Source organism: Blennius ocellaris, assembly GCF_963422515.1.
Source record: "Blennius ocellaris genome assembly, chromosome: 13".
Classification (NCBI taxonomy): domain Eukaryota; kingdom Metazoa; phylum Chordata; class Actinopteri; order Blenniiformes; family Blenniidae; genus Blennius; species Blennius ocellaris.
Genome location: NC_137662.1, coordinates 10699260 through 10715102, shown reverse-complemented (window position 1 = coordinate 10715102; position 15843 = coordinate 10699260). Strand labels below are relative to the sequence as shown.

The following is a 15843-nucleotide window of genomic DNA, read 5'->3' as shown; positions in this document are numbered from 1 at the left end:
GTGTATTTTGTTTTATTCCAATTTGGGGGAGAAAAAAAAACATGTAAGGGACACGTTCTACAATAGAATGTATGTCAAATTTATTTTAAATTCACATCTTCTTGTGCAAACATGTAGACGCGTTTTTACGCATGAATATAACAGTATTTCACAATAAGGTAGTTTTAAATGACAAAAAGAAGAAAAAAAATCCTCCCCCCAATAGTATACTCTGGCACCTTGCAGCACACACGAATTATATGCTTGTAGTTATCCCTTCCTGACACACGGTGTCGCTGCTGTTGTACTGAAAACACAGGAGCCCAAACGTGTTAGAAAAATGTTTATTCTTTTCCTGCCCAGCATGTAAACTCATCCCACCAGCTTCCACACAGTCTCACCCTCTTTTCTCCACAGTGACACTTCCATGAGATAATTCAAACATGCCACAGTGTAACACAACTGACACAACTGATAATGTCATGTATTGCTGTGAGGAATTTCACATTAAATTATGTATCCCTTGAGCTTTACTCTCAGTTTATGTGCACTCAAAAAAAACAAAAACAAAAAACAAAAACCCCAAAACAAAACAAACAAATAAAACGTGGTTGTGTTTATATTTACAAGTTTCATAGGCGGTTGTGATTTTTAAAAAGGGAACATGTAAAAAACAAATATATACTGATAAGTGTAACACTGAGCAATAAAAGGCACAATAAATTCACCCCTGGCTTTCAGTGGCATTTTCACCAGTCACAATTTAGTATTGCTGAGTGGCTCCTAATTTGCGGTCAAACATCCAAACAGTTTTGAGCAGGCCTGGCTGGTATCAGTACCCGCCATCTCTCTCCACACAGCCCACTTCAGCAGCGTTGTTGGGACACTTGCAGGAGCGACCCGTCGGCGTTGCTAAACAGAGGTGAGTGCAGCCCCCGTTGTTCACAGCACAGTAGTTTTGTCCTGGGCAGGAGGGAAAGAGAATGACACACACACACCCGCAGATTAACGTGGAACATCCGCAAGACACTTGTAAAATAATAATAATAATGATACTGAAATCCTGAGCCATGACAGCAGGGGACAGCAGGAAGGAGCCTCTTCACTGTTTGTTATCCATATACTAAACATTTCAAGAGGAGAGCAAATTCCAGATGTTGGAGGCCCTCTCCCTTGACTCCACATTCCCTGGCTTTTTTTTTTTTTTTTTTTTTCGCATGCAGCGTTATCTGGAAGGGAGGAGGAAGCCTGGTTCCTAACTTCACCATTTGTCATCCCTTCACATCATAATAACTACGAGCCACAGAATTCCTCCTGCTGCTCTCAGGTCGAGGAGCAAACCTGTGATTTCACTTGTTTGTTGTGTGCACTCAGGAGTTCTTTAGAGAGGGCGCTGAGGTCACTCAGCTGAGCTGCTATATCCTGTAGCGCAAAGGAAATGGATTATGAGCCTGCACAAGGGGTGACCTCGATCAGTGCCCGGTGCAGAACAAAAATCACCCCCAGCACACAAAGACAGCGAGTGTTCTCGCCATTTGCTGTGTACATGGGTCAAAGAACAGATTTAGTAGAATGCACAAACAAAAGTCTTTTAGGAGCTTGTTTTTCAATGAGTGCAATAGGTTTGTTAAGATCTCTAGTTGCTGATCGTGTTGGTTTCATGTTATTTGAAGTAACTTGGAGATCAGTGGTTTTCAATGCGCGAGGTAAGCCATTCCTGCGGGGGGCGCCAAAGAGCTTTGGGGGGGTGGGGTGGGGGGAACTCATGATAAAAAGAAACAAGTGGGGGCTAATAGTATTAGTTATTTTATAAATACACACATTACACACAAGTGAATTTATTGTAAATGTATTATAGACAAATTAAATTTTAGTTTATTTTTTTTAAAAGCTCCACACAGTGGTGATATGGTTAGTCCCCTATTGTCAGAAGAGTCAAGTAAAGTCGTGGGTTCAAATCTGGGCCTTTCTGTGTGGAGTTTGCATATTTGCCATGTGAGTGTAATGGCTTTATACTCTGGTTCCCTTATACAGACCAAAAACATCCATTTGAGGTTCATTTGTGACTCCAAAATATAAAAAACTCTATTACTTTTCCTCTATTGGACCACTTTATTTCAGCAGGACTCCCACATTCCCAGTAACCATTCTTATATTATCATGTCCTGAACTGTCCATTGTCTTCTCTTCCTTTTGTTGGTAATAAATCCCTGTAGCGCTGCACCGGCATGGTATTATTTATAGGAGAAGCTTTTAGTCATGTACCTTCCATTGTTTGGTCCATATCATAGCTTCACACACATTTGGTACTTTTGCCAAAAACAAGAGAAATAAAACCACCAAACCATTGGTACTTTTATAGATCAGGGTACAAGATAAATCAGATCTCAAAAACATTGCTCTTTATACGTTGAAATTTCTTCCTGAAATGTTACTTTATGAAATACATTCAAGGATAAAGCCTTTACAGGTACTTAATGACGGTGTAACAGCCATGTCTATCTGGCTCCTTTATGAGAAATACGTATGATCATGAACTCTGAAGATAAATATGTTTACAGCGGAGCTTAGGCTCTTATTGATATACATATTTTGGATTTACACCTTCCAATACAGATGTATCCTTTGTCCACTTTTTATGATGATATAAACTTAAATACAAACTTGATATTTTAATCAATTTGACCTAAATATGAATCTGAAGGAACTTCTCCAACTCCTATATACCGAGCAGTACATTGGGTATCCCAGTTGGATTAGTACCTGACGGGCACTCGGCGAGGGCCGTGGCGATCCCGTACAGCTTGGTCCGTTTCTGAGGCTGGAACTCATCTGACTCCTTTCCTGAATAACGGTCCACGGCAACCACAGCGTCTCTGTTGGAAACACAGTCAGTGCAAGAGTTTAGCAACCTCAAGGCCGGAGGAATCCTCCCACCGTCTTGTACTTTATAGAAAGTCTGTCAAGAGTGAGTAAAGGCCCGGGTTCAGTCCGTCAGCCAGAACTGACATAGTTTTCTGTAATGCATTGCAGTGCCTCCCCTCCACCAACGCACCATCTCTCACCCTCCCCTGATCATAGGGAGGCCCGGTGCAGGTCATTCACAGATGCCTGGGCTGAGAAATTGCAAGCAGCTGTCACTTTTTTAGAGTCCCTCCTTGCTCCGTGCACGCATTCACACACACATGCACATGCACACACACCCACACACAAGTCTACCCCAACCCCCAACTTCAGTAACTAACACGCAGAGTCAGGGAAGACAACACCTCAGTATCAGGCTGGGAATGTCAGAGCCCGAGAGAACATCAAGGGCCCTTGCTTGAAATGCAGAGAGCTTTGTAGCCTTTGACCTAACCTCTTTTACGTTTGCCGTGAGGGATCTCCGTTCGTACGCTACCCTGCAGAGCCTGGATTAAAGGGTGCACTTTGTCTTTGATGCCGAGTCCTTTGGTCCTCATTTAATAACTAATTTGAGTCGTGGCGATATGAAACAGTGGTTACATCAATTTATACTTCAAAAAAAATCTCAAACCTTCGCCAGTCGGTATAGTAGATGTTCTTCCCAAAAGATGTTATTCCAAAAGGGTACTGGATCCCCTCCATGACTTTACTGCGATCGCCTCGACCGGGATTCATGCACTCCATTTTATGTGTGCCTGCAGGGGAGAGACACTTAAGAGTTGACCACATCGCAGACATCACTTCATCCATGACTCATCTGTCTGAAATCTACCTGCATCTGCCCAACAGAGCAGAGAACTGTGGGAGTCATAAGTCAATCCGTTCGGCAGGCCCAGGTCGTCTTTAACCAACACCCGTCTGTTAGATCCGTCCATGTGAGAGGTCTCGATCTTTGGGGCATCGCGGTTCCAGTCAGCCCAGTACAGGTTGCTGTAGAGAGGACAGACGTGTGATAAGAGCACTGCGCATTAAACAATAAACACAGTGGCAGGGCTTGGATTAGGATGCATATTCCGAGATGTTGACGTTAAACCCATCCTTTAAAAGTGCAACATCCACTGTATAATGCATATACTGAATTAAAATGGAAGTTCGAGAAGTGTTTAAGTTCGTTCAGCGTAGTACACACCCATTGGGAGGGTCAGTGATTATAGCTCGGGGATTGACAAGATCAGAGTTTATGATGATGCGTCGTTGAGACCCGTCCAGAGATGCCACCTCGATGCTATCCTTCATAGAGTCCGTCCAGAACATAGTCCGACCCAGGTGGTCGATGGCAATACCCTCCGGGCTATCTAAATCTGAATGAAGAAAACATTTGCAGTGGGTTGGTTTTTCTTTTTGTTTTTTTTTTTTATTCTATTAAATAGTCTTTTGATTCACAAATGATGTCCAAGTGAGGAGAAATAACAGCACTACCTGATTTAATGACAGCAGTGGGCTCTCCGCCCTGGAGGCTGGCTTTGCTGATGGAGGGCGTGGAGATTTCTGTCCAGTATACCATCTTCTCCACACAGTCATAGGCCACTCCGATGATTACCTTCTCCTGAGGAAGGGTCAGCAAATAACACTCTTTGAAGGGCAACTCTCTTCAAATAAATGCAGTCAGAAACACAAACAAGGCGCAGATGTGGTTTTTTTTTCTTTTTTCTTTTTTAGCATTAACGTCTAGACAGTAATGTAAACAAACTTATAGCCGTAGGACTCCTCCAGACTTCAAGGTCAGCTGGTTTGTAAATCAGCGTAACAAGACGTGCAGATAGCAATTCCTAAGATGTTGGACTCATGTTAGCAATTAGCGAGAATGTCACCATGTGCCTCCAATAAAGTGCAAGACTTCAATGTATGGAGCACATGGGGAGGCCGCAGAGCCAGAACAAATATTAGTACCGGCAAGGGAACAGATTAGAGGAAGGAGAAGTGACATTTCCTTCATTAAATATACTATCTTCCTTTTTTTTTCTATTTTCATAATGAAACAAACAGTTTTGACTGGAAATTATACGTGAGATTCACTTTGCTGCTCTGTTTTTACATCTTATAAGCACTTGTCTGCTAGGAACATTCAGTTTTACTGAATATTCCTTTCATTGTGTGTTACGACACACATCTGTCAATCAAAGAAAAAAACATGTTTTAAACATTTTGGGTTTATCCCTCAAATGGTATCACCTTGGAGGATATAGGGTACCTGAAGAAAACAAATGGCTGCACCTCATATACATACAATCCTCTGTAAATAAAGCTGATTTTGTGCCATTTAATTCTCTAAGACATGCTCGGATCTCAGAACTATTTAACTAAATTGAATATAATGGCCAGAGCTTACAATCAAATCACATATAATGGTTTTAATGTTGAACGTTGTTTTGAAAATAGCTAAATAAAGCCATCACAGTGTACATTCCATCTATACATTAGCCTTACAATAGCTCGCTTTTTTTGTAGATTTTAGACATTATAGATACAAATTGTGCTATAATAAAGTAAAAAAAACATCAATGCATTTGAGAGTGTTGAAAACAGTGAGTCTTACAGGCAGATGAAGGACTGTCTTGGCGTCATCCTTTTTCATGTCATAGCCGTCTAGTGGGACATGCTCTATCCTGCCGCTCTGGGCAAACAACAGGTGCGTTCCTTGGGGGAGGGAGTCAACATCCGGTCGAGGGCGGGGCCCAACAGGTGGTGAAACACCACCGTGGTCAATGCCTAAATTAGACAAGCGCTGAAAGATCAGAGGTCTTGTGGAGACGTGTGGTTTAGCAGCAAAATACCCAAAAAAAAAGAAAAAACAAAACAAAACAACCTTGCTGAAAGTCCCTCAGACCGTCTTCAGGAGAGATTTACTCACACATTGGCCTGCTGCCAGGTCCAGAGCGAGTCCCAGGGATTTCCTGTCCATTTCGGTCCACACACCAGCAGTGTCCCGTGCTGCCGTGACACTGCATGGGTTCATAGGCACCGTGTGCGTCACATGTAGGGACGTACTGGCCGACTGGAGGGCGGGGGCCCCGGGGCCCGGACCCTGTCACACCCAGGAGATTCTCGCTGTGGGTCTCACACTGTGTTTTCGTCCTCTCTGAATACACAAAAGAAAAAGTCAGCTGCAGGAAATCCTCGAACAATACCACAACCTCATTTTTAAGTACATGTATATTGGATTTTTTTGGAAACTCCTGTTTTGAATCCAGCAACACAGAAACTCTCACATTTCTTACAACACATTACAAATTGCTCGCACTGTCCGGAAAGAAAATGAAGAACAGGTTCCAGCTGGCACTGAAACACCTTGGCGAGGAATTCAATCCCAAACACTCTTTTTGCCAAAATGGGTGGAATTAATATTAATATGAATGGAAAAGATCGACTTTCTATCAGACTCTATTGGAATGTGTAGACGTATGAACCTCCATAAGAGATTTGTAGTAGAACAGGCTTTGCTACCTTTTATGCAAAGTGAATATAGACTGACTAACAAAGGTGCAGTGGTAAGATGAGCGGCTGTCAGAAAGCGATTCCAAAAGTCTTACCTGAGGAGCACTGGAAGCCGTCACCGTTGTAACCTGGTCTGCACTGGCAGCTAAATGATCCCTGGGTGTTATAACAAATGGCGTTCTGATGACACCTGCCTGGCTGGCACTCATCGATGTCTTCAGGAAAGACAAGTGTGTTAGTGGGGGCAAGGAAAGAAACACAGGCTAAACTGCTCGAATCTTAAATACTTTCTTCTGTTGAAGTTTCATTTTCCATTTGAGGTCACAGTTCGATTGCCTTAAACTGTAGATGGAGTTCAGGGTTTTGAAGCAAACTATGAATGAGTGCTACTAAAGAAGAATCAAAAAATAAATGAAAACTAAAAGCAGACTGAGGAACTCTGCACATGAAATTCACCATCTGCTTTTGATATTTCACTGTTCAGTCAGTGCAGATGTATTATGTAACTAACAGTACCTCCCACAGCTTTAAACAGATGGTTTCGAAATCACAGTCCTTGTTAATGTAACAGATTTCAGTTTTGTGATTTTTGGACTGTCGTACATTTTCAAACTTCCAGAGGCTCTTGTTTCTTTCTGATCAAACGTCAAAAACAGTCAAACACTCAATTTAGCATAGTGTCACACAAGGTAACTCTCACACATTAAAATATGCACTCTTCAATTTCTCCCAGTTTCTCTTATTTTTGCTCATCTTTGAAACAAAAGATCTTTGAAATTGAATTCAACTTAAGACTATATGTCTTCAATGACGCGTCACATAAGGCCCATTGTCTCTGTCTTTTCTTTAACGAGAAATCAGAGTGTATCTTTCCAGTACCTTGGCAGTTTCTTCCATCCCCGATATATCCTGGCAGGCAGGAGCAGATGTAGGATGAGCCGCCGGTGTAGCTGCACTGAGCGCGTTCAGCGATGTCACAGCTGTGTGTGCCGTCCTCACAGGGATCCACGGCTCGATCCTCCGCTGAGGAGGAGCGGAGGTACAGGAGAGCAGCCACTTGTTAATCTTATTGAAAAGGATGTGTTCATTCACACACAGGTGACAGAAGCCGTTTTCTGTTTTTTTTCTTTTTTGAAGTTTAGAAATAAGAAAAGTGAAACAGTGACGAATGGTTTAGTTTTAAGAAAGGCATTAGAGTGGAGTTACTATTTCATAAGGATGCATTTCAAAGTATTCAAGCACATCTTTTACATGCAAATCAACTTTCCGATGACTTGTAGTTTTCATAAATTCCCAGAACCCCAAAATAGGGCATTGAGATTCTGGAGAGACTGTTTTTGAAGTACTCGGGTTACAAATTGTGACGGCAAAGTATAAACAAAGCCAGAAGCCACAACACACACAACGGACACATGGTACTACAAACGCACATTCTTGTATTCATGGCTTTTGAGGATCTTTCAAATTGTATTCCTAATATGGAGACTTCCTTTAAACTTAACTGCAGCTACTTACGGCGCTCCTGACCTTGAAACAAACCTCAGACTTAACTTAAATACAAAACATTAAATGATTCAGGCCAAGTGTCTATGTACTTCCCTTCTGCTTTACCGTTGTTTTTGCAGGGGGGATAAAATAATTTGTTCCTGAATAGTGATTAAAGTTACTTCACCACCGGCACAGACAACGTTTGTAACTTACACTCGCTGCACAGTTTGCCTCCCACCAAGTAGGGAGTTTTTCCATTCAAACCTCACACACACAGACACACACACACACACAGACACACACACACACACACACAGACACACACACACACACACACACACACACACACACACACACACACACACACACACACACACACACACACACACACACACACACACACACACACACACACACACACACACACACACACACACACAGTATAGCTCTCTGACGTTGCTCCTCAACATATTTCGATTTAATTTGACTTTATTTCTGGCTTCAACCTGTTAATCCCAGTCGCTGTGTAAGAGTTCCTTTAATACATAATTGTTACCGACACCAATGAACTACTACTTACCCACACAGGTTTGCCCATCGCTGCCGAACTGATAACCATCTTCACATTCACAGCGGAAGGTCCCGGGCTGGTTGTTGCAGATAGCGTGGGGGCCACAGATCTGAAGATTCTCTGCGCACTCGTCATTGTCTGATGAGATGAGAACAGCCTGTTATCGTACGCTGATAACGCTCACATTAGCCTAAGTTCAGAGGTCTGGATTTGTCAAATTAGTATCAGACCCTGGGACATTAAAAGAGGGCTTAATTAGATTTCTAAACAGTTTTAAGATACCATCTGTCTGAAGTGGTTCCTTCCTTCTACTGTGGGTGCACTTCCTGTTTGGTCTCTAAAGCAAAAGACTGTTGGTTGTATTGAACGTGGGCTGGGAATTAAAAACACACTGAATATAGCCTCTCAGAGTATGGGGCACTTTGTTTATCATACAGGGGCTCCCTTTGCTAATTGGCAAGATTGTGCAGTCCCGAGGCCTTGGAAAATGTGCGCTAATCAAAAGATTGGTTTAAAACTGATCTGGAAGTGGGGTGATTTATATGAAAGCAGAAAATATAGATAAAACCAGAGTATGCAAACAACAGAAACAGAAAACCCTGTTTGTTCAAGATCAATTCTTACCATAACACGAGCGACCATCACCATTGAAACCAGCAGCACACTGGCAAGTGAACTGATTTCCCTGTCCAGGTCGGCAAACGGCATTGGTGTCACAGCCGTGTCTCCCAGTGAAACATGGGTTCTCCTCTGGTTGCCCCCCTGAATGTAAAAGTGAAGAATTATTTCACTTATGTACCAATAACACTTTTGATGAGCAACTCTTAAAAGTATTCACCTTTCAACAACTACCAAAAATAGCCCTCACTTCTGAAACTGTTTCTTGGACAGGATGTTTTGTGTTTTTCTTTGGGAAGGAAGTGATCTCAGACGTAAATAATGTCCTCACCATTAATATCTCCAATCTTGTTTGTCATGGCGAACCGGATGAGTTCATTATTAGCGTCATACATGACAAAGACCTGGTCGACGCTGAGCATCTGCGTCGGCTTCATGTCTCTCAAAGCCTCGCTATGCTGGCAGCTCTGGAAGGTGATGGTCTGACGCCACTGGTAAGTCCTGGTCTCCTTGGAGTCACTCGGGGAATTCACTATGTATTCTCGAGTGGACGACGAGGTGATCACTGAAAGGCGAGACAGAATCGTGACTCCTTTAGTTGATAACAGATACACATGGCCGTATAAACGCTGTGTTCAATCTGTAACCTACAGTTGTTGCTGTACTGGTAGATCTCCGAGTAACGATCTATTTGCACGGTGGAGCCGGGAGAAACTTCGGGGACCCGGCCTTCCATGGTGGTGCTGACCGCCAGGTGATCATGCTCATCAATGCCTTTGAACTCCTGCCTGATGGTCAGCTTCTCATTCCCTGGCAGAAAGGTCACCTCGGCCTGCCGTGTGAACTCCCCCCCTTCAGAGGACAGAGAAGAGGAGGTTAACTTTCAGACCCTGGCCCCGAATGAACCCTGGCTCACCGCCTTCTGTCCCAGCTGAGGTAATGAGAGGGGAATTCAGCCGGAGAGTGAGGGAAGCTGCAGCTGTATGGCAAATTGTGTTTTTCAACAGCAGTGACATTATGTGTGCTGGGTTAGATAATTCTTATAAGCTTCACACAAAGTTTGTCCTTTAACGAAGCGAATCCCAAGATAGCCGTGAACAATGTGGACAACTGCAAGGTCTGTCTTTTGCTCACCAATGATGCTGAAGCCATTCTTGAAGCCAGGCTGTTCCAGCGCAAAGGCCCACCCAATGACACCACCGAGGGCCGACAGGGGCTGCAGCGAGGGGCCAAGCTGGTAGGGGATGTCACTGATGGCGATGTAGGACCGGCCGTCGTTTACCACAACGTATGAGTGGAGATCATTGCTGGTGAACTCCACTGGAGAAGGACTGTTACCCACAAACACTTTTCCGTACACTTTCCCATTCATCCTCTGTGGCTTTCCTGCAAAAAAGCAAACCAAACCCTTTTATATTTAACCCCACAACATAGCAAACAAATCTTCTGCCAGATTTGCTCTATTTGCTCAAATAATATCCAGAGCTGTGTAATTCGTTAAAGGATTCCAAGAATTGGCTGAGTGAATCGGCAATACAGCTGCGAAAAGTTGTCTTCCAAGACTTGCTCATTTTCCAGCGACCATGAAGAAACAATGTATTAAAGGCTTTCGGGAGCGAGGAAAGAATTTGAGTTTTTGTAATGCTAGCATTGATGCTAGTATCACCATGTAAGTGTAATTACTACTGAGAGTATTGCAAACATCTTGTGTTTTCAGGGATCATTAAAAAATAACAAAAAACAAATCTAATAGCATTTTAAAGAAAGAAAACAACACGTACCCTCTGCCACACATTGTATCCCATTGCCATAGAAGCCAGGCCTGCAGTGACAGCAGTATCCAGCAGTGTAGTCCTTGCAGTCAGCAAACTGCGAGCACTTATTTCTGTTGGTGGCACATGTGCCAAGGTTGTATGAAAACACTGAAAACATGGAAAACAAATATAATTAGAATCATATTACTTGCGGTAATTCTTTAAACGACTGTAATCCCAAAGCGCTGACAGAAGAATTTTGACAGAGTGAAGATGTGAAGCAAATTATCAACTAATCACAAAGTTAGTGGCTTTTCTAGCCTATATGGGGTGAATGATAAAAAAAAAAGAAAAAAAAAAAAAGACCTAGAATTTTGCCTTTGCGCAGCTGTTTAATATTCATGCAAGCAAGACTCAGTTTCAAGTGTTTACTGCTGCAGACTCACCATCTACATTTATATCTGTGTCATCAACAACCACCACCTCTGGATTATTGGGCTGGTACTGAACTGGTTGAACTTCAATCTGTCCGGCGTCCACCTCGAAGGGAGTGTATTCCACTTGTCCGTTAGTATGAACAAGCCTCCTTGCGTCTGTGTCCTGTGGTTGACTGGCTTCAGCAGGAAGGTCAGTGACCTCACCCGGTTCCACGTTGGTAAAATAGGGGGAAGTTCCAATCAAATACACCCATGCACCCCGAAGACCTGAGTTGGTTTCCCTGCGAAGTAAAATTTTTTATTTCCCAGTTAAAAAAATCTCTTTTCAATTATAGTCGGCATTCTTGTTGAGCTAAGATGAGCATAGGAGTTGTGCAAAAAGCGACAGCGTCGCTTGACTTACTCTGCTAAAGTCTTTACCGATGGTTCCTCATCAGTGGTCGTGCGGTAGTATGGACCTTGGCTGGAAAACAGGAACCCTTGGACCAGACCCTTACTGAAGCCAGCATGCATGACCTTGTGACTACCTTCGACAGGTGTGGAAGAAAACTGTATTCCGTCTCTTGCATAGAGCACTATTGCATAAGCGGTTGTCTCCAAGGATGCAAGAACCAGCTGGAAAGCGTTTCTCTAAATAAAAAAGAAAAAGAAAAAAGAGAGAGATTAAAAGGGTATAAATGACCAGCTCCACAAGTGATAACTTAAATAATCATGTGATGCTCACCTTTTTGTTGATGCCGCCACCTGCGGCTTCGGGTTCACGCGCGGCGACATCAACCCAGGTTATGACCACAGCCTGGGTGGGATTGACCTCATCGTCGTCAGGGAAGGCCCTGTTGATGTGTTCAGCTGCTCGACGCAGAACTTCAGGGCTGGAGTCTTGTCGAAAGAAGACTTTCCCCACACCGTCGCTTGTGTCCAGGTCTCCCTGCAGAGCTGCGATCATGCCAAACTTTGGAGGCATTTTGCCAAGATATGTTGACTCGCTTGTTGGCTCTGTCGTGGCCACAAACCCGTTGGTGTTGACCTGAAATGAAATGCTCACGTCAGAGAGATAGTTTAAACTCTCAGAGGTAAACTCAATTGTCAGTCCATCTGTGATCCTTGGTTCAAACAAAGTGTCTGAGTTGGCCACCATTTTTTTCACCACAGCAGCCATGAGTAAATATGTTGCTGTGTGACACGTGCGTCACACTTTTAATGGTTTAGTGTGAAACCATCCAAGAGCTGTTAAAGAACTAAATCCTGAGCTTATGTCAAAAGCACACTCATCTGTGGCTCCTTCACTTCCTGACCAAGGGGAAACAGCACTATTCCTGGCCCAGGCCATACTCTTTCCTGTTCTTGCCCCTGACAAGCAGTCCCAGCGATCGCTTGCTAATCTTTATTACAGAAACATCCTGCCGAAATTAAAGACAGAGTTGGGAGAACGATCAGTGATTCGTACCTCGCAGATTCAAATCTGGGTGATACTGAGATATGTCATTTAATGGTTAACAAAACACAACTCAGTCATCTGAATCAACACCAGTGAGGAGGTGATGAAATCTCTCGAACAGTGGAGACATTTTTCTATAACCATGTCTGGAGCCAAAATCATTACTGCTGTCCCCACAGGGCACAGACAGCTCAGCGGAGACAGCCTGTTTCATGAATGAAAAACAAAAATATATTGGGCCATCTTGACTGCAGCAAAGAAATATGTTTGTGGTTGATGATGCGGGGTAAATTGGATGTAGTCAGCAGTGGGAAACTCCACCACATTGATTGTTTTATTGTGGAATTCAATATTTATTCTCATCTTCAGGCTCATGTTTTAACCACTTTTCGTCTCCTCTTCAAATACATCTGCTGCAGGAGTGAGACTCTGGGATAGCTGATTTCTAAAGTTCTCTTTTTCCACGGAGGTTACTTAAAAGGGAAGACACTTCTTTGTAGATCAGCTATTTTAATTACTCATGTTAAGTATAGGATGCCATCTGCTTCAGACTACATAATGTTTCAAACATGTGCCAAAGCTCATGAAATGGTAATTCTTTCGGTGTAATTACGCTCTGATTGTGAGGAAACGACTTGCAGGACAATTAAAATAGAGATGTAGCACTTTCCTTTGAACCCAGAATTACAGGGAATAAAGGGCTGTTTGTCCGTCCAACACAATGGTGCAGATTCATTTAAAAAGCTCCACAGGGTAAAAATGCCGGCAAATAATAAACACGTGAAGTCTGCAGAAGCGTTTTTGAGTTCAAAAATACATGTTCTCGTGATCGCACCGACAGGGGTTGGTCATTAGAAGTTTTCGGGGTGGATTACAAAATGAGGTTCCTCTTGTGTTAGGTCTTTGTGTCAATAGTAAAATGATAAACTCAAGGGACACTGTAAGATTGCGCGGACGCACGCATTCCTCGAGATAGCGCAGCCTCCTTGATAAGTGAATCAATATTTACAACTCCTCCAAATCCACAGAAGAAACTCACACCCGACCAGTGCTACATTTTGCAACTTCCAGGAATTGTTTAAAGTTGTGACTGTTGGCCCCATTTCGATTTGTAATGTGTGCGCAATTGCGCAAATCAATGGAGGGAGTCCACGGTGGCCAGTTAATCCCATGCGTTTGTTTTTATAGTACAGTTAACAAGAACAATAAAAAAAAAAGTAATACAGAGTGTGCCATGTTATGTATTAACTTACATAGATGCTGTCGAAAGAGCCATCATAAAACAGCACTGGCTTGCTCAGCTCGACTCGGTGCGTCTGGTCGGTCCCCGGTTCCAGTAGCTGGTCTTTTGCGCCTGGACCATATGGGAAAAAGTCGTCTCGCTTAATGCTCTGCACCGAAGCCACGAATCCGAGAAAACTCGCACATATGAGCCATCCTGGATTCAGCCAACCCATTGTTCGTCCTTCGGAGGCAGCTGAGCAGTCCTGTGTTAAAGGAGCGAGTGATACATGGAATCGACTGGTCTTGGATGGAGTGGGCGGAGCGCAGCTCACCAACAACACTGGGGAGAAAATGAGAGGTAGCCTATACTTTTCTTTCCATGGAGTTCCTAAAACAAATTCCTGGAACTTTGCGCTGCTGCATGTGGGCTGGAATGCCCTCGGTCTGTTTACTGGCTTGGGCCACTTAACATCTGCACAACGGGGATCTAAAGGGTTGATTAAGGACAGGTTTGAGCTATAAGAAGAACATAAATAATTTTCACATCCTTTTATGTATAATATTGTCACTGACTGCACCACTTTTCCCAATACATAGACATCAGTCATCTGTCTTTTGATGATACTCTGCAATACTTTCTGGAATCTTGTGCATGAGGTCCGAAAAGGGACAACCAGGGCTGTATTAGGAGGTTTGGACACCAGCCAGTGGGCCATCAAAGCATGGACCAGTAACTAGCAACAGAGCCCCGTGCCCCACGTTTGGTTGAAACATTATGTAAAGGACAATATCACAAAGCACTGTACCATACACTAATCATTAGAGGCATGCCATGGAGGCTATCAGACTCTGCTCCAGCTGGGATAATGAGGTGCGTGCTGGTAATATGGTTAAACTCTGAGCTGTTTCTGCTCCACTAAAGGATGGGCAGTCACCCGTCCAAGACTTTGGTCCTGTTATATGAGTCGCTGCAGGTCACTCTGTTATCACTTATAATGTCCACAGTCCTCCATTAGGCCTAATGATTTTCAGTGCCTTGTAACCCCTTAGTGCAGAATCACCACCATTCCCAAAAAGTCTCTTTTACCAACTCATTTGTACTCTGCAATATGTTCCATACATGAAAAAAAAAATGAAAATGAACTCAATGGCAAGATTTTCACAATTAGCATGAACAACCATGAACCCCAAACAATGATTCTTAAAGTTTGACTACTTGAGTGAGCTTCCTCACATCCACCAACAGGACTTCATTTCACAAGAGCTAGCAAAACTGGGGATAAAGAGAATATGTATATTAAAACCTAAAGTTCATATGAATGTGGCTTTCCTTTTTTTCCCCATGAAAAGTCATGAGTGAGTATTATTATACTTTAAGACTTTGGAGTCAGTAGAAAGATCCCCCATGATGTGTGAATTACAATCGAATTTATTGGAAAATGTTGTAAAACTGACCCAAATCATATAGATTTCCCTTTTTTCTTGTTGTCCCTATAAACTTTATCCCCTCCGAAAGCTTATGTGTCCATGATGGAGTATTCATACTGAACAATGTGTTATTAATAACCAAATATAGTGCACTAAATGTGACTTACTGGACTGACTCTTAGGTCTATGTAGTAGTTTCAAGCACATGTTGTTTGAAAATGATAACATAAATGTTTGAATTAGCTGCAGTAATTTGAAAAAGGCGATGCTTTGCTCAAGGGAAAAGACCATACATCCATCTTCTAAAATGCTGTATGCAGTTCACTGTAATGGAGCGCTAATAGGACAGCTAATAGTGGGTGAGGGCATGGCACACCCTGCTGGACAACACATCTCAGGGCAAACACAAACAATCACTCACACCTAAAAATGACCAAATAGCCAAAAAATCTATGTTTTTGGACTGTAAACCCTGTGACATTAAAAGGAAAACATGCACACTCAACA

General features: G+C 42.9%; 1 protein-coding gene across 1 annotated transcript; it reads right to left on the bottom strand.

Moving 5' to 3' along the window:
• Positions 1-309: 309 nt before the first annotated feature.
• On the bottom strand, positions 310-14168 carry nid1a (nidogen 1a). Its single transcript, XM_080508157.1, has 20 exons — positions 13938-14168; positions 11971-12273; positions 11650-11876; positions 11256-11527; positions 10837-10977; positions 10190-10441; positions 9707-9907; positions 9387-9620; positions 9062-9199; positions 8447-8575; positions 7258-7401; positions 6474-6593; positions 5795-6022; positions 5480-5652; positions 4363-4489; positions 4073-4244; positions 3716-3873; positions 3515-3638; positions 2743-2855; positions 310-942 (listed from the first exon to the last, which is right to left on the bottom strand). The coding sequence occupies exons 1-20, from the start codon at positions 14139-14141 to the stop codon at positions 812-814; spliced, it is 3591 nt and encodes a 1196-aa protein (XP_080364283.1). The 5' UTR covers positions 14142-14168; the 3' UTR covers positions 310-811.
• Positions 14169-15843: the final 1675 nt, after the last annotated feature.

What these genes read in the sequence shown, in the direction of transcription:
- nid1a (XM_080508157.1), bottom strand. Translation starts at nt 14,141, where the DNA reads ATGGGTTGGCTGAATCCAGGATGGCTCATATGTGCGAGTTTTCTCGGA. An exon ending in CACAGATATAAATGTAGATG is followed by an intron (nt 10,978 to 11,255) that starts GTGAGTCTGCAG and finishes CCATGTTTTCAG; the next exon opens with TGTTTTCATACAACCTTGGC. An exon ending in CAAGATTGGAGATATTAATG is followed by an intron (nt 9,200 to 9,386) that starts GTGAGGACATTA and finishes TTTTACATTCAG; the next exon opens with GGGGGCAACCAGAGGAGAAC.